This window comes from Simochromis diagramma, unplaced genomic scaffold, assembly GCF_900408965.1.
Source record: "Simochromis diagramma unplaced genomic scaffold, fSimDia1.1 OVJJ01000802.1, whole genome shotgun sequence".
Lineage (NCBI taxonomy): Eukaryota > Metazoa > Chordata > Actinopteri > Cichliformes > Cichlidae > Simochromis > Simochromis diagramma.
In genome coordinates, this window is record NW_024387492.1 from 2,356,215 (window position 1) to 2,382,223 (window position 26,009).

The 26,009-nt window shown below is 43.3% G+C and overlaps 1 protein-coding gene across 5 annotated transcripts in view; it reads right to left on the bottom strand.

Moving 5' to 3' along the window:
• nrxn3b (neurexin 3b) overlaps positions 1–26,009 on the bottom strand; it is a 331,545-nt gene that overhangs the window by 90,594 nt on the left and 214,942 nt on the right. For all 5 annotated transcript variants that reach the window (XM_040017562.1, XM_040017563.1, XM_040017566.1 and 2 more), the window contains one exon: positions 7,051–7,232. In XM_040017562.1, coding sequence (XP_039873496.1) covers positions 7,051–7,232 — 182 coding nt within the window. The remainder of the gene's footprint in view (positions 1–7,050; positions 7,233–26,009) is intronic.

The following is a 26,009-nucleotide window of genomic DNA, read 5'->3' on the forward strand; positions in this document are numbered from 1 at the left end:
TTTTTTTTTTTTACCTTACGTACATTTTATAATCTTCTAGTCTGCTAAAGCTCCAGGATACATTTGTTTCGGCTACATTTATTCAATAACAAGTAGCTTTAACATCAGCACAAAAACTGAGCACCAGCAGCTTCATGACATGCGTTACTATGGCAGAGAAGCTCCTTTAGGTGTGCATAATGTGTCCACAGTGAATGTGCTAGTAACAGTGTATCAATATTTCAATTTATTTAAATAAGCTAAGACTCGTCAGTTTTATAGTATATTTTGATGTTAACATTTTTGTGCATTCAGCTAAGTAAAAGACTGACTACATTACTTAAATGGGATATTATAGTACATCTCAAGTCACTACAGTATACAGCGCAGTGTGATAAAAGAACGGGTGCTGCAGAAATGATTAATGATGACCTCGCTCTATTCGAGTGTTCTGGTAAGACGTGGAAGAGACTAACAGCTGAAGGAAATTCAGACTGGTGTTGGCGTTAGAAAACGGCCAAAGCAGAGGTAACAAAAGCCGACTGTGAGTGTATAAAAGAAGCTGCTAGTGCTCTCTACATAATGGGAAATAAAGTGCATATAAAGCCTACAGTGCTCAGGTAATTCATCTAATCTATTTGGCCTCCTAACAAGTTAAATCAACAACACAAAGCTAGCTTCTGTTTTGTGCGCTTCATCAGCGTTGCCTCAGCATCATCCATACAATTCTGCTACGAGTTCACAAAAGAAGCCTGCCACTCGTCCTGTATTTTAAATAATCGTGTCAAAATACCTCATTTCCTTCAAAATCCAGCTTCTTTTTGTATATATACACAACAGCTTGTCCAAACGCTATCTGCTAGCAAGCATGCAAGCTATCTTCAGGTGCGAGCACCCAAAATATTCACCCAATGTTAATAATCTGGTGTCATATGTTGACTTCATAGGATACAAGTGAAAGTCAGCATTATTCTCGTAATAATGTTTTTGCTGTGCGTTTAGGCAGCAGCCACGAGCTAAAACAATGTGCTGCATCTCCTGGAAAATATGAATAACAATAACGCAGTGGAGATAAAAATGACTCTGCTGTTCAGCCTCATAAAAATACTTATTTACCAACAAGGTTACCATAATGCTGACTGCGTGTACTCCAAGCAAATAGATGTGAAAACAGCTGCGAGGTATATTTTCTCTGTTCTTTATTTCCGTGGAGGGAATCAAATGGTGGAATACAAAGTAAAATAAGGAGCTGTAATGTTATCAGAGGCCGTGAACCGTAACCAAGATAATATCTATCTTTCCTTGCCGGGCCAAGAGTAACTTGATAGAAGCGATACATTGCTGGCCCTATACGCGCTGATGCACACAGGTACACATCCAACATCTTACGTTAGCTCTGTCACAAGGAGACGGAAGGAGGCAACGAGACACTGTTAGACACAGAAACACAAACCTGATGGATGTGCGAAGTGTGTAAAACTGAATGGACTGTTCTCCTGCATGAAATCAATAAACTCTGTATGTATTTGCACATGCACGTGTATATTGCAAAAGCACACACCACTCTGGTGCATTTACCATCCATTGCCACTCATCCCGGTCGGCATCTTGTGACTGAGTGCCTGCACTGGGGTTTTCAATTATCCAGCAGTCGCACCTTTTCTCCCAGTGAATTAGCATGAGGGGAAAACTCAAGTGGGTAATGGAATTCCATGTGCCGTTTCTTCATTAGATGAGACGAGGCTGGCTGGTTGGTGAATCTTTCTGAGGGAGTGAGGATGATGGATGGTGGCGGGATATAGGTGTTTTGCATGTGCTTGGTGACATCTGGTACGCATCTGGAGCATACGTCTATGTGTTTGAGGCATTTTATGGAGCCCGTCACTGTTATCACAAAAAATTGTCAAGCTCAAAGTTTGAGAAAGCAAACAAATAATAATGTCAGCATTACTAAGACTAATTTTATGGTTCGAACAGAAGCCTCTGAGATCAGTCAATACTTAAATGTCTGAACTTGTAATTGGATTTTGCACGGTAACGATTTTGCATTGAACATATATTTGCATTTATCTCGTCAGGTGCCTTACTGTACCTTTCCTCCCCTGATTAGAAACCAAAAGAGCTGCCAGACATGAAGCCTGATGGATCGTTTTCAATTTCAGCTTCGCACAACTCCAACTTGTCACCTACAGCATCTCCACCCAAGCGAGTTTATCCGGGCTCGGCCGAGTCGTGATTAACCAGGCTTCGGCTCACTCGCTCCGTAGTATTTGAACAATGTCGGAGAGAAAACAAAGAATGCCTGTGGTGCCTGAGCACAGTGTGTTTGTTGTGTCGTGTAATCAGAACGCAGACCTGGACTTCTCTCTGGTTTTCAAATAATGAGGTCAGCGGCTGTGCCAGTAATTCCTGCGAGCCAAAAGCTTCAGACTGCTCTAAACACCTTGTTTCAGACAGGTGTTTGTACTCCTGTCTGTGTATGATGTCAGTGAGAGGTGACGGCCCTAATGTGGTCAGACCTTCTGTCTACTGAGGAGAGCCAATCAGAGAAAAGGTGGCCCACAGGCTGAGGAAGCAACGACAGTGGATGAACTGAGAGGCTGCAACATATAAGAGCTGTGAGCTCTTGTGCAGTTCAAGAATGAAAAACATGCAAGTGGAAATAAGCATAATAGGTCCCCTTTAGCTTCTTACACAGCAGAATACCACTTTGAAGAACATGATGCGTATGTAAATTACTAGTGGCTGAATTAATAACGTCTGTCTTATTTTTTGCAGTCACTAATGATTAAAACAGACGATGTGAGACTGCATCTTCAAAGCAGCAGACTGGGATGTTTTCCCTTTAACATCCAGACAATATTTTGACAGTTTCGAAATTCCAGCCTTTAACAACAGTTACCACCTGCCGAGTCATCGCTGTAAAGAGAAAGAAACAGGTTTTGTCAACGTCTATTAGGCAGCTTCTTTAACTTTGTGCCATTAATTGTCTGTCTGTGGCAGCTGCTGTTGTAATGATGATTTTTGGCATAAAGAAATGCAGTGCGGGTGAGATTCTGAAGCATTTCACTCTTTGATGCTGAGCCTGTGTGTGTGTTACATCGTGGGTAATCTTCAGCTGCAGTCAAACAGTCTCTAGAGAGAAACTGTGTGACACAACCATCATATATCTGGCCCACGGCTGAAAGTTCTTCTGCTCGCGTGTGACTTTAATGTGCACCTCGTGTACCCGCATACGTGTGTTACTACTACCTCACTGCAGTCTTACCACAAGCCAGATTTGACTTGTCTTGCACCTAAAAGTCATCTGCGATTCAAACACGATGATATGACAGTTTTTATCTTATCAACATGAAGCTGACAAGGATTCTCGTCTGTTTTGCTCTTTGTATTCGCGTCAGACGAACTCCTAAATGAGCTACCGGCGATTGTAAAATGTCGCACTCACCTCCCAAAATTATGCCAAATTGCTCCTCGCATTTCAAAGCAAGCACGCAGTTGTTCTTAGCGGTTAAAATGTAAACACTACAATCAGTATTTTAATTCATGATTGCCAAACAAGCCGTAAGCTAATCACGGAAAGGAGATAATGAAGAAAGCAAGAAGGGAGAGGAAGACTAAGGAGGGAGTCTGTGATTAGGTCTCACCTCAAGATGCCTGTTTTGTCTCAGTGCTCTGGGCTCTGCAGAGAAAATGCAATGTGTGCTGTTTTATCTACGCTGAAAGCAGAAGACACATGCGTTAAAATCAAGGTCAGAGGAACACTCACGGTGTTTATGATCCTTCACTTACAGTAAACTGTAAAAGTCCTGAGCCACCCCTGTTTGCTTTAGATTTTGCTTCCAAGTCTGAGTCAGACTTACTTGTAATTTTGAAGGTCTTGAGCGATAGTTAAGTTGCAGTCTTGATTATTGAGCCCTTTAACACTGACCTACAAATTATTCAAGCATAAAAACACACCGAACTCGAGGGATGAACCAGTGTTGTGTCACATAACAGATAACTTATTAAAGAACCAGTGTGAAACTGTATTTTTAGGGACTTTAATATTAGTCACTCATAAAAACGGGTCATTCTTTCCCATTTCTGCAGCTGAATCTACCAAAATTCCTAAAGATAAAATTGGAATTTGCAGCAACAACGTCATTCCCAAAGAGGTATTAGCTAAAAGCTCACATCTCAGCATGGTGTGCAGTTTGTCCTTAAAAATGAGGAAAATGGGCAAATGGAGGACAAAGGAAGACGTAGCAGGGCTGAAAAAACTGCATCTGCTGCTTTCAGTATCTGAAAGTCATGTTCTTAAGAGAGATGAAGGACCTGAGAGATGCCTCCGGTCCTTCAGTTGATCCATCTGCTCATTGGAAACGGTGTCAGTGGAATGGTGGAAACTGAGAAGCTGGACTCAAAATCAGCAGTAACTGGTCTTATTTAATGATGAATCTAAATTTGTGGTTTAAATCATCATCAGTATGTCTGGAGGAGGTCAGGAGGGAGATACAATAGCGCGGGTCTACAGAAAAACTATCATCAGAGTTCACTCCATCATGCCACCTGGAAAGTACGGAGCCCCGCAGGGGACATGGGAGAAAATTAAGACGGACTTTTGCGAGATCTCGCAAAAGTTGAATTCCAACAATGGCGGCAGCTACTTAGTTGTAATATTACTCTTTCTGGGTCACAAAATACACTTTTAAGATATTTTGAGGCGTGAATGTAGTTGTGTAAACGTCAGATATCTGCTCGGTTTACAAGACATCACATATTTGCAAAAGTGCTCCGACGTTTTCGGAGATCTGACACCCACCATCTCGAAGCTAACGGGAGGTCGAGACCTACTACAGCCGGGAGGAACACCGCTCTCCCGGCACATCGTGCCTCGACCTCCCGGTCGGCTTCGAAGAATGCGGCTAAAACTTTTGCGAGATCTCGCAAAAGTCCGTCTTAATTTTTTTTTTCCCCATGTCCCCTGCGGGGCTCCGTAGGAAAGCATCTGATTGGCGACGGCTTCAATAAAAAACCATCAGTGTGGAACGCCATCAGTCATCGATTGGCCTCAACATTAGTGAAGCAGTGTGGGGTCATAGAATAGAACAGCTTTGAATGTCCTTCAAGAAGCCTGGAGAACTAATCCTGAGTTCTACTTAAAGAAAAGACAAGAAAGCTGCATGAGAGAGTTCCAGCTGTGGTAAAGAATAAAGTTGGGCATACCAAATACTGACTTCCGTCCTTCGCCTTGTATTCTGCATTTCCATGGATGAAAATATGTGGCTCAAGACTTTTGCACAGTTAGAAAACTGGAGTAGAAAACTACAAAAGCTATTTTACTTTTTGTTGACCACATCCTGTCATCGAAAAGACGTTAAAGTCTGACAAGAGAGCGCGCTCCTTTGAGGAAGCGGTCTAATAAACCGTAAAGATGAAGCTACATAAATCCAGAATCGACAGGCAAAAAGCCCGTAACCTTTTCCTCCAGAGTTACTGCGAAATGAAAAACACTAACAGCAAAGATGTTATAGATGTCATTAGGAAATATTATTTAATAACAAATCTCAATTTCTAAGCATTTCTACTACACGTACACAACTCCCTGAGACAGGAGGGTCTCTGATACTCCCACAACTGCACATACGAGGAGTTCAAAGTGTGAGGCAAATGATAATCTATGCTTCCCTGTAACAACAGCAGTCGTTAGAGGTGAGATCATGCAGAGGATTATTCCTGACAACGACGATTACCGAGCTCACAGCCGAACAAAAAGCCTCGCTTTGTTCATCGGCTTTCTGCTCTGTAATGGAGCATTTTTTTTGCCAACTATTCTATAGTTTAAGGCAACAATCATTTTTAATATTAAACAAAACCCACTTTGTTTGTACACCCTTGGCTGTCAATAAATCATCTGAAATATTTGCAGTGTTGCCCACGCGAGCAGCTAGAACCGACACTGTGTTCAGAACACGCTGCCTCTCTGAATGAACTGGTGAAGTCTCCAGTTGCTTTTCTGTCTATTAATAAATTCATTAGCGCGTTAGACTGGAGGAACGAAGACATTCATCAGCCAATGACTCGCAGCCAAATTATGCGAGATACCCTGCTTGGCTAGCTGTGCCGCCATATCTAAGAAGCAGAATTAAAAACGCATCCCTTTTCCTTCCTTTAGAGTTTCCTGCAATTACTCAATCAGTTAGAACCACGCAGGGAGGCATTTCCCACATCACCCTCGCAACCCACTCTACGTCTTTATTTTCCCTCTGCCTGTGCCACTCCACTTCCTCTCTCACCTGTGCGCACAAGGAAACACACACACGTGCACACACTCCTATCTCTCTATACTGTAAAGGCAGCTCCAAACTGCTCGTTGTTGGCCCTCATCTTTCCAGAGCAGATGGCTGCTTCTCTGCACCACATGGCCAGCACTCAGGAGATGAGGGGAGCTCTTTAAGAAGAAAAAGACTTTCAATCTGCTTTAGCAACTGTAGCTCCTCCTCCTCATCGCATCTTTTTTTTTTCTTTCTTAATTTATTTGTATTTTTTTTGCATGGCGTCACCAGCTACTCGTCCCTTTTCCCGACCACACTACCTCTACATGCATCCGCTGCAGTGATTCCACACTGCATTCATCAAGCTGCTGTTGATGATTATGTAAATGCGTAATGCTTATGTAAACGAGCCAAATGCAAGGTCGCGATGTGAAAGTATTAAGATGCTGCACGGGTGCACAGTCGACTGGCTGAGAATTCCAAATCGCAGTTTCCTATGGTTCTCCAACATGTGTGTGTGTGTGTCTATATAGGTATATATAGGTATGGAGATGCTGGGAGTTAGCCTGACTGTGGTGGAGAAGTGGGGTTATTCTGGATGAGCAAAGACTTAGAGTAGAGCAGTAAGGTTTTTTTCCTCACTGGGTCTACATCGTGCGTATAAATCAGTCGGAGCACCGTGGGATGAATTTTGCCTGAAGATTGCCACAAGGAAAGGAATGAATCGGAGGTTTGTTTGTGGTCATCACCTTGGTTGTAATGCCTTGAACACTTGAAACACACTGAATTTTGAATGGACAAGAATAATACATACAATGTGGAGCATGATGTAGTCACCCAGACGTGGGGCGCTGTCGATGCGGACCAGGATGCCATCTTTTATGGTCGTGCTGAAGCCCACGGCTAGCCGGTCCGTCCGGGTGCTTGGCCTCTCGTTATTGGGCCACGTGTATGTGATCAGACCCCCTCCTTTGCCAAAGATGTAGGTCGTGCCAGCTGTGGAAATAAAAAAACAACAACAGGAATTAGATTTGTCGTACGATAAATAGAGGCAGATAGAAAGAGGTGAAAACTGAAATCTGTGATGTACAAACAGAGACTAACTAGATGCCAGGGAGCAGCGTGTTGTCACAAACAAGACACGTTTCTGACAAAACTGGATTAGCGCTTCTTCCATTAGGGGCTAAATCTACGGTAATTCCGTTACAGCTTCCTCGCCGGGGCAACAATGTAACTGTGTCGAGTTCTATTTTAGGATTTTAATGCTATTCAGCCACCGCCACCTTTCGGGTAGAAGTCAGCTGCTCCCCTGACGCCATCTATGACCTATCCAGCTCTTAAATATAGCCCCTTCCCAGGGAATTACAGCCGGTATGGCCAGAAACGGATAAGTCTCCCAATCCTCATGTATTATACATGAAACCTGCAACCAAAGAACAAAGGTTGGCCCAAGAAAGTAGAGAAGGGGGACTGAGGGGGATCGAAGAACTTTTGTCTGGTTTAATTTGACAAATGCAGTGTTGAAAAAAAGGAGTCAGTACCAGTAGGGAATTGTATCTATCTATCTATATATATATATATATATATATCTGTATGTATGTATGTATATATATGCAGATTTGTGTCAGATTAGAGCCTCTGCCTGGATCAAGCTCGGCCCTCAGCCAGAGAATCTGTGAAAACTGTTTGTGGATTTCCTTTTTTATCATTATGTGAAACTGGCAAGAAAGACCAAAGCTATTTGTTTTCAGGGTGGGATTCAGTTCCAACTTTTGAATATTCCCTGAGGTGAGTTTGAATTAAAGCGTTGATTCCCTGAGCCGCTTAGCCGTCTCGTCCGCATTTAGCCAAAGATAATCGGGAGATCTGAGGCATTAGACCTGCAGCAGATAGTCTAGTAGGTGAATCAATATGGGAGAAAACCGGTTCCTGTGGCCTAAGGAGAGCGGAAAGCGTGTGGCCCACCTCAGAGGGCTACGCTGGATTCCTAATGAAGTCTCGGAGTTCTGGCATCAATGTATTAATTCATTTTTTGCTGCCTCCATCAACTCTCGGCTTCCCTTTCTTCCGCATCACCTCCCGCCCCTCGCCATTTCTCTTTTCCATTCACTTCCTCTGCAAGTCACCTGAACATCTGTTTGGCCGTGTGATGGGTGCCCAGCTGTCTCACTGTTTCCCCAATGAAGCGGCCAACAATCTGCTCTGTGGTCTATAATACCCCGGGGACTCCAAGAACATATGGATGAGAGGGACTAAAAAAGAGGGAGAGACTCTAGTGACCAGATGAGCGTCTCTATTTGCCTTCAGGCACACAAACAGGTCTGTATTTTACACAACTCAGGCGCCAGCACTGCAAACCACCAGCGAAGGTCGTCCGTGCGCCGAGCCTCGAATAATCCGCCTCATTTCGTATAGCTAATAATCATAAACGGACGGTTTTAACGCAGATATTTTTCTTTTTCCTGAACAGAAGTGATAAAATCATTCAGCTTCTGTCAGAGACTTTACTGCAGATGAAACTACTGAGCGTATCACCTGCCTCAAATAGCATATTTCACCCATTGCAGTGCATCAGAAAACAAGCCCCTGATGCTACGAGAGGCGGCAGACAGCAGCCTGCAGCCAGGTTGCACCCGATCTGGCTGCACTGTCTCATCGCCTCAAAGTTTCTTCTTGCCAAAAGAGTTCGGGCAGACTAGGGATCAGTTTCCCCGGCAAACGAGCAAACTTCGCCTATCTCATCTAGCACGCACTCGGTTTTTTTTGGAGGGGATGACGATGATGAGCAGCAAAGATACAAGCACCCCGGGGAGCCAATTATCACATTGAGGAGATTTGCTTAGTGTTTCAAGAAGACAATGTTCAGCATGAAGTACACACAGGCTGCCACACGCACAACGGGCTGACGCACACACACACAGAGCGGGCGGGCTGACGGAGACATAAATGCACATCGTGATGCAGTCTAAAAGTGTGCAAACACGTGCGCATTCGCACAAACACTGGGAACATGATGCCTTCTCACATTTTCAGTCACACAAGTGGGTGATTATCTGCACAAGTACAGAGAAGAGAAAGAACCCGAGATCGCCGAGATGTAGCACATTTCCCTAACAACCTGCCGGGGCCCAGACTGCACCAGCTGCATTTCCACACGCAGAGGAAGTCCACTGCATATCAACAGCCTATGCATGCAAGAGTACTGGGAATGGCATCATTTCTGATGCTCATATGAAGGGAAAAAAAAGATTTGTGTGACTGTTACGCAGCTGAAAAGAGAGAATGCACATGCCAGGCTACATTTCCAAGGTCAAGACTTTGATTTGAATAATTTCACTGAAGCTAGAGCTGCTGGGACTTTCCATTTAAGTGTGGATGTACTGAGCACCAATATAAATTTCAGCAGCTTTGCAAAGAGACTAATTAGAGGGCGGAGGGGTAAGCGATGGCGTGTTATAGCATTTCTAGCATATTTTCACACTCATGCTCTCAGATATCTTTACTAAAACGTCCTCGGACATTTACCTGTCCTGCAAACTGTTAAAGAACAATAATCTTCAATGTTTTTTCGTTTCTGGGTCTCTGTTTTTGGGAAAGTTGTCTGAGTGCAATGAAAATGTTGATTTCTTATATTCACTTCAGCCAGCAAGCATTTTAAGACCGATCAAAACACCAAAGTGAGGGTCAGGCGCACCGATTTTCGCCTTGATTTTCTTGGTAACAATGCAACAAAGATTTTGAGACAGCATCTAAGATTTTAATTCACTCGGCTGCATAAAAGAGGTGATAAGCAGGCTAATTTGTTCTCTGCTTCTTGGAAATGTCTGAAAGTCCTCCTCACTTCAGCGCGCTCCAACTATTCCAATGTCCCTTTCCTTTCTCTCTTGTAATTTCCACAGACTATTTCTTCTGATGCTGTGCTCATTCTTGGCATTCTCTAAGAGATGAGCCATCACTTTTGGCCACAACTCCCCCCCCCCTCCATCAGTGCTTACAAGGTTGGAGGATTAATAAGCAATAAATAGCAGAAATGATGTGTAAAATACACACATGGGCTTTCACAGCCACGAAGCCTGGTGAAAAGCTAACTGTAGGGGAAATATCATCAAAGGAATCAAATCTACACACAGTACAGACTGTAGAGAGCGTTATTTTAGTCTATCAGAGGGGACTTTCATCTCCAGCTTTGAATAATGCAATCTTGCTATGGCCACTGGGTACTGGAGGGAGGCCATCTGAAATCTAATTGTAACACACTGGTGCTACATTGACTTGGAGATAAGAAGATCTCTGAAACAAGAAAAATGACCAATGCTGAATTTTTCAAACGATTTCTCTTTAAAGAAAACAAGCAAAAACACCCCCAAAACCTATGGAGGGAGTATAGCTGTGAAAATAAAGGCCACATACTAATGCGCTGCTCCCTAGGAGTTGTGATTCATTGCATCTGCAGCATGGCTCCGTTTAGAGACAAACTGTAGATGAGAGACTAGGTCAAAGCCTTGGCCTCTATTTCACAGAGGTCCCCTGAGGCGTGGAAGAGCAGACAGAAGGTCAGGACACCTGTCTGCAGGACAGAGCTATGTTCTGTCCTTCAGCCCCCACATGACATTACAAAACTAAAGGGATGAACGGAGAAAAGGGAGGAGGACACAGGATTTTCACACAGAGCCAGAAATCACTGCAGGCCACTGCTTTCAATGCACCTGACCAGTGTGGGGAGAAATGAGGGAAATATGCTGGAATTCTCAATTCCCTGTTTCAACCTCAACAAGAGAATTTTGCTCTGGCTCCACTCTGTCTGTCTTCTACATGCACATATGAACTTCAGCAGCCAGCAATGATATCTGGAAAGGAGCAAAAGGAGCGGAGCAGCTGCCGTGATGCATGTCGGTTATATTGGTTGTATTCAGACTTCACACCATGCTGTGATAAAACCCTCTATTTAGAGGCAGCAGACCTACAGTAAAAGCCAGGGCGAGGTGCTAGTCGAGCTTTTTTCCTCTCTCAGATTAAGTTGGATGGAGTACTGGGAGTGTGTGTGTGTGTGTGTGTGCTGCATGCATGTGTGTTAGACACCACTAAGAAGAAGGTGGCACTACCAGCTACCCACAAGGCACACACAACTGCAGCGGGTAAATGCTCTAAACTCCAACTCTTTGTGTAAGCGTGCACACATGCACGCTCAGAGTCATTTGCATAGACCAGTGTGAGTCTTAAAGCATGCACACACACACATGCGCACATCTGCAAGTGCACACATTTTCTCTCCTTTCTCCTTGCTGTGTGTGTGTGTGTGTCTTGTTTATGTGCTTTTATGTTTTTCCCCTTGTTATCTCTTGGGCTTTCTGCAGCACTGGCACCCCAGGGGATGGAGAAAGAAGACAAACACGGTTTGATGTGGTCGAATTTTCTGCCATCGGAGAACGAAGAAAAGAAAGCGGAGCTCAAAAAAAAGAAAAAAAAAAACATCCTGGAAGTGAGATGCAAAATGTAATTGCCTCCTCAATCATGTTCAAAAGAACTCTATCATTACAATACTTTCCCCTGCTGTGCTTCATACATAGGGAATTATTAGGCTTGCTGTCCTTCACACAGTGACAATAACGAATCATTGGCAGAGGAATCAAATTGTGAGATACTGAGCTGTGTAATCACTGGGATTTATCTCCATTTTACAACCTCTTATCATTTCATAATTCATATTTCCAACTGTTGCCTCTCCCCTCTGGGATAGAGTGAGAGGAGGACTAATGATTGAACGTTCTCCTTCTCCCCGCCGCTCCTCAATCAGCTGCCAGAAGTAAGCTTAGAGGAAATAGCTAAAATGCTTTACAGCGATACCTATGTGTGTGTGTGTTGTTGTGCTTTAAAGGACTTCTGTGGCGGCCGGTGTGTGTCTCTGCTGTCATCACACACGGTGGCCATGTGTCCCATCTCTCAAGAGCAATGCCGAACAAAAAAATGCAGAACATGATGGATGAAGGGCGGTGTGTCGTGAAGAACGGCTACGTAAAGGAAACAGGCAGCCTCGAATGATTTACGCTGTCTGTTTCCCCGTTATAATAAGCTGTAGCATTACCGCACTATATGGATTCACGCGCCAAAAACCAGGGGTAATGGAAGCAGGGAAAAGCTAAAACTAGACACAGAATGGACTGAGCATATATAGCACAGAGTGGTTTTACCCGCGCAGCCAGAGCTGTATTATGATGCATGTGCAAACAGCAAGCTGTAAAAACCCACAAAGCGTTGGGATTGCGACAAACAAAAGATGTAAGGTTTCCACCATATTTTGCTTATAGCAATATCGCTCTTTAAAACTCTAATAATTCAGACTAATTAAACTTTATGTGTGCTGCGTGTTCTGGGCTCTGCTATGGATAGGGAGGACGGCTTTTGTGTGTATTCTTAAAGAAACGTACATAAATGTCAAAAAAGCTGGCTGAAAAAATACGAAGCACCAGTACAAACGGCGATAATGGCCTACAGAGTTATTTCCCAGTGTACACAGTACGTACAGAGCATTGTACAGCTTGCTCTGCATTGTATAACATTTTGTCAGAGTCATATTCTAACTTTATGAGCCTGGCTAAACTGACAAATGCAGCGCAGTGAGTCCAAGGTTTAGGCAGCTTCTGCTTGGGCTGCGAAGTTGCACCAGCAGCCAAGATGATAAAGTCTGAGCCGCTGGGCAGCAGCTCCACAGTCAAAAACTACAGTTATAGTACTACACTTGCCCAAAAAACACCAAGGGAAACTGAGGCCTTTGTGCTGCGGTGGGATTTAGCGCTAGTGCCAGTTATGTTGGAGGTGGCTGTTGGTGCCAGCTCTGATGGAGCACAGCTGTGGGAGAAGAAGCTGCAACATCAGGAGGGTAAACAGGAACATATTGTGCTCTGTGTAGTGTCTGTGGAAGTGTGGCCAAAATGTTTTTCATTTTCTCTTATTTTGCTGATTTGTGTGTCAACTTAGAAGTTGTTTAGTGTGTTAAATAAAAAAAGAAAAGCTGCCTCTTTTTCACCTTTTTTTCCAGGCATCACATCTTCACACCGGAGGTGCGACCAGTGAAGGATTTGCCTGAAGAATATTTATCAGTTATCTAATTTGTTGTCAAGTAGAGCCTGACTGACACAAGACTTTTAGAACAGATACCAGGTGCAGTAAATCTGACAGTTGATTTTTTCAGACTAACGAAACACATAAAATTTCTGTAACTTCTGTTATGTGCAGCAATTTATGTCACCTCACTAAGATATTAAATGAATGCAGTTTGAAACGCATCTTGCTTTACTGTCACACCGAGTGGCAGATAACTCAGTTAAACTCAGTTTGTCGTCGTTATGGTAACATCCAAAAGTCATGATGCCAACGGGGATGCTGCAGAGTGCCCTCTGGTGGACACACCATGCAACAGTCAACACTAATAACACAGCTGAAGGCAGGGGCGGAGCGTGGGGGTGGCTTACTGGGCTTAAGCCCGGGTTGTTTTGTCAGAAGCCCGGGGTCTTTTGGAGTGTAATTTTCTCATCGTTCGATGCCTGGGCTGACAATTGTATAAAACAAAAGTACACACATATTCGAAGCACATAGTGGCAAACCACTGTGGAATTTAGACTGTTGCGTGAATCCCCCCCTTATATTGGTATGATCAAGCCTCAGGCACTAGCGACTGAGCGAGGGGGCGGGGGCAGCTGCTGCCCGTGAGTGCGCCGTTAGAGAAACGGAGCCATCACCTACTAAGGAGAGCTTCAGTTTGACCAGGTACAAAGGCAAATCATTCGTACCGTACAAATAATGTAAATATGACGGTGGAATCACGAAAGATTGATATCAAACTGATCACTTGACCAATATTACGTTACTTGCTCTTCAAGTGAATCAACAAATGGCGAAATGAAAAGCTGAACAAATGCTATTTTTTTTTAGAGAGTCTTAGCTTACGTGTGTTTATTTCATATTTTCAGTTCTTACCCTCCCCGACTAAATCGGTTTCAGTTATGTACTGAAATATAAGAATGGACATTAGAGGCTTCTTTCAAAGAAAAAACTCAGGTAAATGTTATTTTATATATTATGCTTTGTATGTTGTTCAGTATATTTCTATGCAAAACAAGAGGGATTTGAGTACACAGCAGGATATTCACATTTGTAACCAGATATTTACACTTTAGGGATAAAACATAAAACATTTTTACTGTACAACATCAATTTAGAGTAAACTTTTGTTTTAGATAAATATTGAAATATCTTTTGAATTAGTTAAATGTCAGAATAAAGAGAGACAGAGCTTTCTGTTTTTTATCACTTTCATCAAAATTAGGAGTACATGTACACTAAGTTTATTGTTAATTAATAAGAAACTCCAGACGATTCCATTCTGAGCTGAAGAAGCTTCTGATAGGTTAGTAGAGTCCATGTGAGTAAACTGGTGGCACAGCTGTGGATGCATATAAGGCAAAACAGAGCCTGTTTCTGTGACATGGGAAAATCAAGAGATGTCAACCAAAACACCAGGAACAGAACTGTGGAGCTCCATAAGTGTGGCTCAATTTGAATACAATTTGGTGCCATTTGCAATTAAGAAATACAGACAGTTTCTCTCTTTACTCTTAAAGTTAACAAATATGTTTTTTATATTTGTCAATCTAAAAAAAATAAACATTTAGTCTGATTTGATGTTACAATTAAAAAGTGTTTGTGTTTTTATCTGAAGAGTTTGTAAATATCTGTATATTTGATGATTGTCAGCACAAAGAGAGAGAGAGGAACAGAGAGGGAGATGGAGAATGAGGACAGAACAGAGATGGAACAAGAGCAGGTGAGACAGACATGTTAGTCAAATGGTCGTTTGCCAAAAGTATCACTGTATCATAGGTACTCATGTATCTCGTACCTAGTGTTTCTTTTTAGGTTTGTTATTTTTCAAATTCTATATTTATTAAGTTATGCAGACTTGTTTGCACAACAAGGCTAAATAATTATATAAACTTTTCTCAATCTAAATATTGTACTTTGGTAAAATTAAAAAATAAATGTAGTGCAAGTCTATGATGATTTTTAGTGCTACTATCATCTAGTTCTGATTCTGGTTCTGTCTTGGTTAAGTCCCAAGTAGTCCTGATTTTGAAGTGTTGTAGTCCTGTTTTAATTCCGGATCAGTTCTGGGTCTGGTTGAATTGGGGTTTAGTCCCTGCATACAGCCCTGATTTTGTTCTGCCTCGCTGCTTAATTAAAAAACTAGTTTAAGGTGTCCTGCACATGTGATATATATTTTTCCCTATATGAAGTCATTGTTTTTTGAACAAAACTCAAAACAGAGCCAATTAATCTTTCAGTCATTTCTACCCCCCACCCCAAGGGAAAAAAAAAAATCCCACATGCATACTACCCTTTTGGGCTAAGCCCCGGGTGTTTCAAATGTCTGGCTCCGCCTCTGGCTGAAGGGTGTTTCTCCCATCTCTTTCAAATGTTTATAGATCTGCCACTTCACAGGCTTAGAAATGAACATATAATATGAATGATATGATATCAGTACCATTTTATCGGATACTTATTATTTCAGATATATTGGTTTTGCAGATAAATCACTCAAACTCAATTTCAACTTAGAAGTTTAGGACCAACTGTTCCTTGTATAACCCACTGTTTACTCTGTTGCTAATTTATGAGAAACACTTTCTCACACTCATGGGACACAGCATAATAACAGAAACCCATACCTGTATATACAGGTACTTACTATAATAACATATAACTCAGCTGTAACATGAACATGTTACCCAGTGTTAGTCTGCAAATCTGACCAGATCCTAATGAATCACCAACCCTTTGCTACTTTCCTGACTTTGTTCCTTTTACTAACATAACTACAACAATAAACCCCGAACGAGTACTTCCAACAACACAACAGGAAGTAAAAGGACTCAATCGAAAAGTTTCCCGTTCTTGTCACCCTTGATTGGACATACTTGACATATTTCCATGACGAACAGCTTGATTTGCCATCTGTATCGTGTGGTTGTGGCAGAAGCGACGAGATGTGGAGATGGTGAACGGGGAGCGAGTGGGGAAAGAGTCACTTTTTGCTGCAGGAGGGAGGGAAGGAGGCAAGACACGGAGAAGGGAGGAAAAACACAGATGGAGAGAGAGAGAGTCAAGCGGTGTCGATGGGAACCCGAGATGATCCGAGCCCCTCCACCCCCACTCTCTCTGAGCAACAGGAAAAGGCTTTGTAACGCTGGCTCCTTACTCACAGGCATGTCAAAGCATCCTCAGATCGCCATAGAAGGACGGGAAGATCGACTCGCTGACACCCATTAACAAAGCAGTCATGTAGCCTCACTTCAGATTCATGCAACACTGCAAAGGTGCAAATGTGAGTGCACAGAAGTGAAAATACACACACATACACACAGTCTTGAACAGCAGAAGCTGAGCCATAACAACTCCCCTCTCATTACCGCGAAACCAGCCAGTCTCACCCTCCTACCCCCCCCACCCCCTCTTGCCTCTCCTCCTGCTGCATTACTGACACTCCTCTCTGTTGTAGCGGCAAGCGGACAGAGAGGAAGGGCTTTAAATGATTTTTTTTCTCGGTTCTCTGGAGATGTCAGCTCCTATTCTCTCTGGTTGTAAAAGGAAGGGGAAGCGGGAAGGGGGTCTGAAGAGGATTTCAGAGGCTGGGGGAGCAGGGAGAAAGGGAGGAGGTGGGGTTGCAGCTGAGATCTACACAGCTCTCTAGGCTACAAAGAAGACCTGTCTGCTGACTTTAATGCTGCTCACTGCCACCAGTGGGGTTTTTTTTAGAGAGGGGAGAGCGACGTTGTGGAGAGATGAAAGGAGAGGAGGTACGAGCTAGGAAAGATGCGGAAGGATGCTGGAGACAGGCTGACACCGTCAGATGGACGGCAAAGGTGGAGCCAAGTCAGCTTGTAGGAGCTCAAAGTCACAAAAATATCACTAATAAATAGTCGTGACATCTCTCTCCAAAGCTTTGTACAACCTGAATGCCGTGCTTTTGCATGGTGAATATTAACGTTCTGTCGGATCCGGTGTTGACGCTCCCGCCGCTCTCAGAAAATTAGGATATGAGCGTCTCCTTCCCATCATTCATAATGCACGACACGCCATGTGTGTGAGGCATATCACTTCAGAGACAGGCCACACCGAACCCTGGCGAGGATTAGGTGAAGAAGACCTCCTGAAGAATAAGGGAATCCAAGATGGCTCCGAGTGGAAGCATCATTTATAATTGAATCTTCCCCAGAGGGCAGTGCAGCCTGTCTGTCTTAGCCAAGGCTTCACGGAGAGAGCCCGTAGCTCCACTCGCCCTCACTCTGCAAAAGCCTGTGTCTGTCTCTCTCTCCCCTTTTCTCTGCAATAACTGAAAGGCCCTGATACATAAATACAACACTGCAACTTGATCCACTGATCTTATCCTAAGGCCTTTATGACTCAAACCCCAGTTGGACACATCTACTCGTTTCTGAACTTTTTGCAAACTTTTGGTCCAAGGAGTGGCTAAAGTTGAGACTTTACACTTTTGTGTGCTGCCCTTTAGTGGAAAAAGAAAAGCTAATTTGGATAATTACACTGTATATGACAGACCTGTGTAGCTGCTGTGGCGTAAAAACATCATCATCGTCATCGTGTCACGTGTTGAAAACCAGGAATTGAGACCAGAAACAAACTGGAGCAGCACTAATCGGAGAAAACTCATCTGAATTTCAGGAGTGGGACCATACCTCATATACTTCCCTCCTGTTTCTGTCTATATATGTCCTCCACCTCCTCCTTTTTTTCCGAATTCATTAATTCATCCACCTCACATTAGTACATGGGAGTATGCACGGGCTCAGGAGCTGCCACCAGTCCTCAGAGTCCTTCTCCAAACCACAGCTCCAATTCATGCTTACTCCACCTGCCATTATCCATTAAAATGCTGTCAAATGTGAGTGAGGCTGTGGTCCCAGCTAGTGGCATGAGGTATTAAACTAGGCAAGAAGTGTAGTCATTTTCTTCTCATATACTTCTCTGCACCTAGAGTCCTTTTGGAAACCAGCTAAGGTGCCCCCTAACCCCCACTGGCCGTTAGAATGGATTCACACTGTGCATTGGCTTCAGTCATTCAATCAGGGCTAAGATGAAAACAAAGTTAATTAAAAGGCAGGATAACAAGAGACAAACAGGAACTTAATTAAAAGAAAAGATAGTTTTCATAAAATACCCAGTCAGTATTTTGAAGTGGCACTGATATGATTCATTTGGGAAAGAGGAGGGTGGAATAGAGAGATGCGCTTTAAGGACTCATGGTCTCCAAAGCTTGCCTCCTAACTCCAGATTTCCTTTATAGTTATTTAATAAAACGAAGGAGACCTTTGCAGTTAATTATCAGGATGAGTGGTATAACCTATTTTGCGCCTCGTGCACAAACTAATGGCCTCACAATTATTGATGCCTTTGAAAGTATTATTTAAGAAAATAAATAAATGGATTTGCACAAGCTCAGTGGAAATGGAAGGAAGTGTCCCAAATGTTTTATTAGAACTCTAGGATACAGCGCATTTTGGTTAGTGACACTCAAACACCTAGAAGCTTGTTTACAAGACAAACTGAGTCATTAAATGCTACCATTTTATCCAAGCCATAATCTTAATTTATACTGATGAACATTGCATTAGACGGTTCTGTTATTAAGCTTCTTTGTGGTCCATCTTCTCCTGGTGAACAGATAGGGCTGTTTATCCCCACTGTATAGATGATAAAGGCCCTCTGCTGAGACATGTTGGCTGAATAAAGAGCAGACCCTTCCAGAGACTCAGACAGTTTTGCAGAGTTATTTTTCACATGATGTCAACAAACCACGGCAGCAAATGGATTTTGCTAGTTCTGTTTGCTTGCCTCAGACTAGTTGTGGACAGAATGTAATAAGTCAGGAGGGATTGACTATCTGTCCAACTGGCTGCCACATTTGCTACACCAAGCAAGCCGTTTCAGCATTTGTTTGATGGTAGGGTAGCTACTCTTAATGGTGACATATGCTCATTTCTAGCCCTGTTTTTCTTGCCACTAGGGCTCCAAGGGAATAAGCTGTATTTGCATCAGGCATTATATTAGCCCTCTATGACCATTTCTGTTCTTGTCTCTTTAAGGCTCCCTGATGAGTGCAACCACTTGGTTATCAACGGCCAACCGAAGCCCTTTGCAGACATCTCTGCTGCTCCCAAGGCTACAAAAAAAAACTTCTAACTCTGTCTCTAAGTCCAATGTTTGTTGGTTGACTCTGACAGTTACTCTGGAGTAACTGGAGAAATACCATTATGAAGTTGGCTCTCAGACTGTTCATGGGCATGGACAAACATTCAAACCAATGTGGCATCATTAAGTAAATAAGTAAGCCTATTTGGAAGTTTTTAAGTGTCATTTCAAGTTTCAATCCATTTTCTTCCACTTATTCAATGTAGGCTCGTGGTTGGGGACTGAAGCCTATCCAAGGTACCATGGGGTAAGCGGCAGGGTACACCCTGGACAGGTCACCAGTTTGTCTGGTGGTGAATCACCAGTTAACCTAACATCACTAAGTGCATGTCTTTGGACTGTCAGAGTACTCGGAAAGAACATGCAAACCACACAGGAAGGCGCCAGATTCAAACTCAGGACACTTCTTGCTGTGAGGCAACAGTACTAACCACTGCTCAACTGTGCCAATACACAAAAAGCACCATGCTATTTGTTAGCAATTTGCATGATGTCAGGTAGTTCTAATGTCAGTTCAGTTTGGAAGCAGAAGGGGCTTGACTCACTTGATGGCTGTGCTTTTTTCATTAGGGTTTGGAACTTTGACTACGCATACATCATAGCCAAAGTTCAAAAATAGTATAGAAATTTGACATAAAATCACACACTCACACACACACACACACACACACACACACACAAATATGAAAAAGTAAGCTACGGAAGTGTTTCACATCTTTCTCGCTTTTGGGTGCAACGGAAAGTCTGAAAGTGTGAGAGGTGATAATTAAGGTGGCGCCCTGTGTACAGTCTTCCCTGTAGCTTTGAATGGAAAGTTACAGGTACAAACAAATGTTGCAAAGTGAAGAAATGAGCAGCTTTAATTTTTCATGCCAGCCTCATTAAATCGTCCATTGTTCTGACATGCCGGCTGCGTATTTCTATTACAGCCAGGTTCTATTTATAAAACGACCCGAGACTCGCTGTCTCACATGCCTACCTGCCTTTGAAGAATATGGATTAGAGAAATGGACGGACAGATGCTAAAAGGAATCAGTGTCTTGTACAAAGCGGGGCTAATCTTCCCTTTGATATCGACAACATCAAATAGAAAAACACTTGAACCTACTTGAAATACACGGTGGCGGCTCGTCCTCACGGGGGGAAAATAAACAACGCAAGTAAGCTGACAATATGGATGTCTGCTTCTGAGATCAAACTCAAACTGTGGACAAACTTGTCTAATGACCTTTTTTCTCTCGTTCTGTGCCCTCTTTTTTTGTCTGAATTTGATGATTGCCCGCCTCAAACACAGCCTCATTGTGTTCTCTAAAGATAGACCAGCTGTGCCAGCGGTTGGCATAGCAACCCCACTTCTCAGCCACGAACGTCTGCGACAAACCTGACATTGTTTCCAACCTTACCTGCTTCAAACACCTTTACATTTCACTGATTAACTCGCAAACCGCTCCTCCCCACTAATGATGGACGGAAATGCTTCAACTGCGCATTGCAATGCGGTTCCCACATCTCTTGCGTCCTCTCCATCACACAGAGAAAATGAAGGCTGGTGTGTGAGACTGAAGAAAAAAAAATTCAATCAAGTTTGTACTTTTCTGAAGTTTACTCAGCCACCACCCTCTGAGCCAAGGACTTCAATTCCCCAGTAACATTTAAGGCTGCACTCGCTGTGGTCCCGCTGTTCACACTAAACAACTCTCCAATTTAAGCTGAGACCTGCCATCAGTCGCAGCCTTGATGAGGTGATTGGTTTTTACAGGTGGCTCTTATTTCAGTGTGACATGCATTGCAACATTTAAGGTTCACAGAGGCCACAGCCTGCCATTCTTTTATGGAAGCAATCAGTACATGGTAATGGTCATTCATCAAAGGGACTCAGAATTTATCGCTCTGCGGGGTTTCATCTTCGCGAACCCCTCGCTAAGGCTGATGGTGGTCCTCCAGTACCGGTTCATGCAGCGGGAGGTGAGAGATTTCACAGCAAAGTCTCTGATAAGTTGACTTGAAGTGACACTTTGAGCTGAGATTGGCCCTTTGTAACAATAGGTGAGAGTTCAGGTAGCAATCAGTGAGAACTTATGAAAGCTTGCAGAGATGTAGGTAAAGTTGGGTAATCACTTCAGTTTACATGAAGAACAGACAGACTAGTGAAAATTTACAAGGAAAAAAACCCTATCTAATTAAGTTTCTATGTAGGGCAAGGGCTACCACTGAATGGCTGGATGAGAATACAAATTATGACTTTTGATGTCAGGTTCAAAATCAAACAACTATGGGAGTCCTTGGATTTCGACAAAGGTCTGCACTGCCATCATCAAAGTGCCAAACAAAGAACAGCTTTTGGACCGGCGCTCCATCGATTCTACACAAAGGATGGTAACAATCTTTCTGATGTAGCTCAACACCTTGCTGATGCAACTTCACACATTGTTGGATAAAGACAGAAGAAATTATTTATTCCAGTTGAGGGTGAATGTGAAACACTTGGAGACAGGTCTCTCTCCATCTGCTAACATTTGGAACCATCCAAATATGCTAATTTTTCTTAATCAAAAATAGATGAAACTGAAGTAGTAAAGATGCATCCAGGGCTGTTGCTGAGGAAGAGTTTCTGACAATTATGAATCATGAAAAGTAGAACTAAAGAGAGGGTCATTAATGTTTATCAGTGCTGCTGGTGGAAAGATGGCCACAGTACATCCAGTACTCGTTATAAATCTCTGTCTCTCTTCCACAGCATGTCTTTATCCTGTCTTCCTTCTCTCACCCCAACCAATCACAGCAGATGGCCCCGCCCCTCCCTGAGCCTGGTTCTGCCGGAGGTTTCTTCCTGTTAAAAGGGAGTTTTTCCTTCCCACTTCGCCAAAGTACTTGCTCATAGGGGGTCATATGATTGTTGGGTTTTTCTCTGTATGTCTCATTGTACGGTCTACCTTACAATATAAAGCAGCTCGAGGCGACTGTTGTTGTCTGTACAAAATAAAATTGAAGTGAATCGAGTTTGGTTTTACAAGGCGGGGCAGATGAGGGAATTGTAGTTAACACAACTGCCTTATAAATCTAAATACAGTTCAGCAAATAAGAAGATGGCTAGTGTAGAATGAAGTAAAGGGATATCAGAATCAAAACTATTTCAGCTACAATTGTCAAACAAAAGCGCTGGAAATGCCTCTTTGGTTAATCCAAACCTTTTTTCAAGTTTTGATATCAACACATAATAGTAACATTTAATAAATTCCTCCATCAAACAAGACAAATTAGCAAAACTTCACTTAATTTACCAGCCATCTGTACATGTCTTAATTCACTTAAGCGCTCATACACATTTTTATTTTTATTTTAGTCTGTCTCTTCATATCAGAGCCACACAGATATGCACATGAACACACACACTGAGACAGATAGCACATTGTCTGACTGAGATATTCTTTATCACTGCAACTGGGTTCCAATATTGGAATCGTACTCTGCAGCTGCTGTTTTCTAATCCCCTCCAATAGGCGGTTTGATTTCAGCCCTCTATTGAATGTGTCAACCTTATAATTAATACCCTCCCTCACTTTAATTCACCTCCACTCTGTCCTCTCCATTCTTCTCCTCCCAATTCCTCTTCTTCCACCATTGACCAGCCACCTTAACGGAGTCGTGCTTGTAGTTCCACCCAATGCACCAAGGACATTGAGCCAGACGCAAAATACAGCAGTGAAACCATGGGAGGAATATTTGGCCGCGAAGGCAAAATCCATCTCCTTGCAGCGACTTAGCCACAGAGCCACAGAGAGGTCGGTCCTGCACCACCTCCTCCGTTATCTGTTTCCAATCCTTTATCAGAAGGGGGAGAACGGAAGAGGGGAGGGGAGAGCAATGAAGACAGATGCCTAAAAGCTGCCACCACACAGCCTATCTGCAAATACGCAAGGAGAGTTGTAATCGATCAGGAGAAGGAAGAAAAGGACAAATGTGGGGTAAAGGCTCCTTCTTTAAAGCTGTAATTAACAAAATCCCGAAGCAGGAGCTAAAGATTGGTGATAGGCAGCAGGGTGTAAGCAATTTGGAATGAGGACAAAGATGTCAAGTGAGCGCACATTTAAGGAGCACATCCGCACGCGAGCCTCAGAGTATGACGTGAGCTCATGAGGATGCGTGCGTGGATGCGTTGGCTGGTCGGAGGCCAAGGCTTAGCTGAATTTGCCTAGGGTGAGTTTGAGAGGGCCTACGGGACTTTGCAGGGCAGTGGGATGGAACATACTGGCCTCTCAGTGCTTCTTCGAGTCGGCCTAATTAAGGCTAAGCCAGAAAGCTCTCTGTTTTGTTGATGCTGTTCTGTGTGTGTAAGCATGTGCACACAAAAGAAAGTGTGTCTGTTGACAGTATGAACACACAAACGCAAGGAAAGCCTCAAAATTTAATTTGTGTCTTGTTGCTACTCTTGATACTCCACACGAAACTTTTCAAGCTCATCGGCTTCAACTCTCTGTCTTAAACATCATACTGCGTAAAAGAATTGTTAAGTAGTTCAATTCTGTTCTATTTATACAGCCCCAAATAACAACAGTTGTCTTTATATTGTAAAGTAAAGATGCTACAATAGTACAGAGAACACCCCAACAATCAGACGACCCCTATGAGGAAGCGCTTGGCGACAGAAGGAAGGAAAAACGTCATTTTAACGGGAAGAAACCTTCAGCAGAACCAGGCTCAGCGAGGGGGGAGACCATCTGCTGTGCTGGGGTGAGGAGAGAAAGACACCACGAAAGAGACGCTGTTTATGTGAGCCAGAGATTATTAATAACGGCTGATTAAACGCAGAGTGGTGTATAAACACGTAGAGAGTGAAACGTTGTGAGTGAAGAAGAAACATTTGGTGCCTCGTGGAACACCAAGTGTTTCCATCTTTCTCTTCCTTTTCTTCTGCCCTGTTCTTCTTCTTTTAGCCCTTCGCTCATACACCTCAACCCCACCCGCACCACCCAGTCCCAGTTTCTGCCTTTGAAGATGTACTTAGCTGAACTGACAAGAAATTTAAAGAAAGCGTTGGTGGCTTTCAACAGCTCATGAAAGGCAGAAGAAATCTGCCACTCTGTGTGAGTCAAATTGATGGGGGAATTGTTGCAGCGGCATAGTAACGGGGACGGGGGACTATAGGAAAAACCTCTGTACAAAGCTTACTTCAATCCTTCAGCCCGGGCGCACACACCTCGGCTCATATGGCACACATAAAAATGAACACGTGAACAGGAAAGACAAAGTCTCAGCCAGCAGGGCCCCTGAGCTAGCTTTGACAAAAACAGAAACCAAAAAGGAATCATTCAAATATATTTTGGCATATCTTCATTGAACAGCTTTTTTCTCTCCTTGCCGTGGGACAATAGATCAGAACAAAGCATGGCTTTTCTATTGGGGTTTTTTCCCACTTCCATGCCAAATTGAGAAATTTATTCCACTGCCCTGGGGAGTCGAGCTCATTAAAACATATTGCTACTCCCCATTACACGGAGGACCCACCTATAGGCACACGATTCGTTTTGTTAACTGTAAACGCTCAGTGACCTACACACTTTAAGTATGTTGCAGTAAAAAAAAGGCAAGGTGACAGAGCCCATTGTAGAGTCTAGACATGAGCGCTTGTTTCATCAAAGGGAAGACATCAATCCACGGGCTGAGCCAATAGGGCAACAGGTGCCACAGTCACACAGAGCCTATCAGGGTCTGACTTCATTTCACCGCAACACTGGATATGAATACTGATAGAGACGTTTTATACTGTGCCAAAGGAGGCACAAATAGCAGAACAGACAATGCCAGGAGACCATTGACGTGTTTGAACTCTCACTGTGGCTTTATTTGTGTATATAAAGCATTACTTCTACTGCTTTGTATGTAGGTCGGGAGGTTCCCATAACGGTCTCCCGGCTGACGCTGTGGACAAAAGGCATGTGTCTACATTACATAAAGCTGGCTGCTCACCTTGAGGTATCAAAGTACAATTATAATACACTTTATGTGCAACCTAACCCTTTATTGGACGATTATTAAAATAATGCGTCACTGCAGCTCTTGCGAGTCCATCACTTCTCCTCACCAGAAGCCGGAGCACCGTGCACCAACACAGAATGAATCTCAGGCTTCTCTAGAATCTCACTGCACAGCGCTTCTCGTGCACATTTGAAAATCACAGTTTAGGAAGGCTTTTCTTATCTTACCTACACAACCTGGCTACACCCCCCATCCTATCAGCGCATCCCACCCTTAGCTCCATCGAGGAGGGTGTAGATCCTCGGTGAGAGGTCTGAGACTGATTCAAAGAAGCAGTGTGAGGTAATGGATTGTGATTGCACGCATGTGTGCTGGGGTTACTAACACTGGAAGTTGGAAATGAACTGTTGTCTGTTTGTTCTCTTTTTACTGAATATTTAAGCAGCACGTTGTGGAAAATGGCCAGAAAATATTTGATGACCTGCCCCAAACCGGAAGTGACGTCGTTTGGCGGAAATGTAGTTTTTTGCCTTCAGG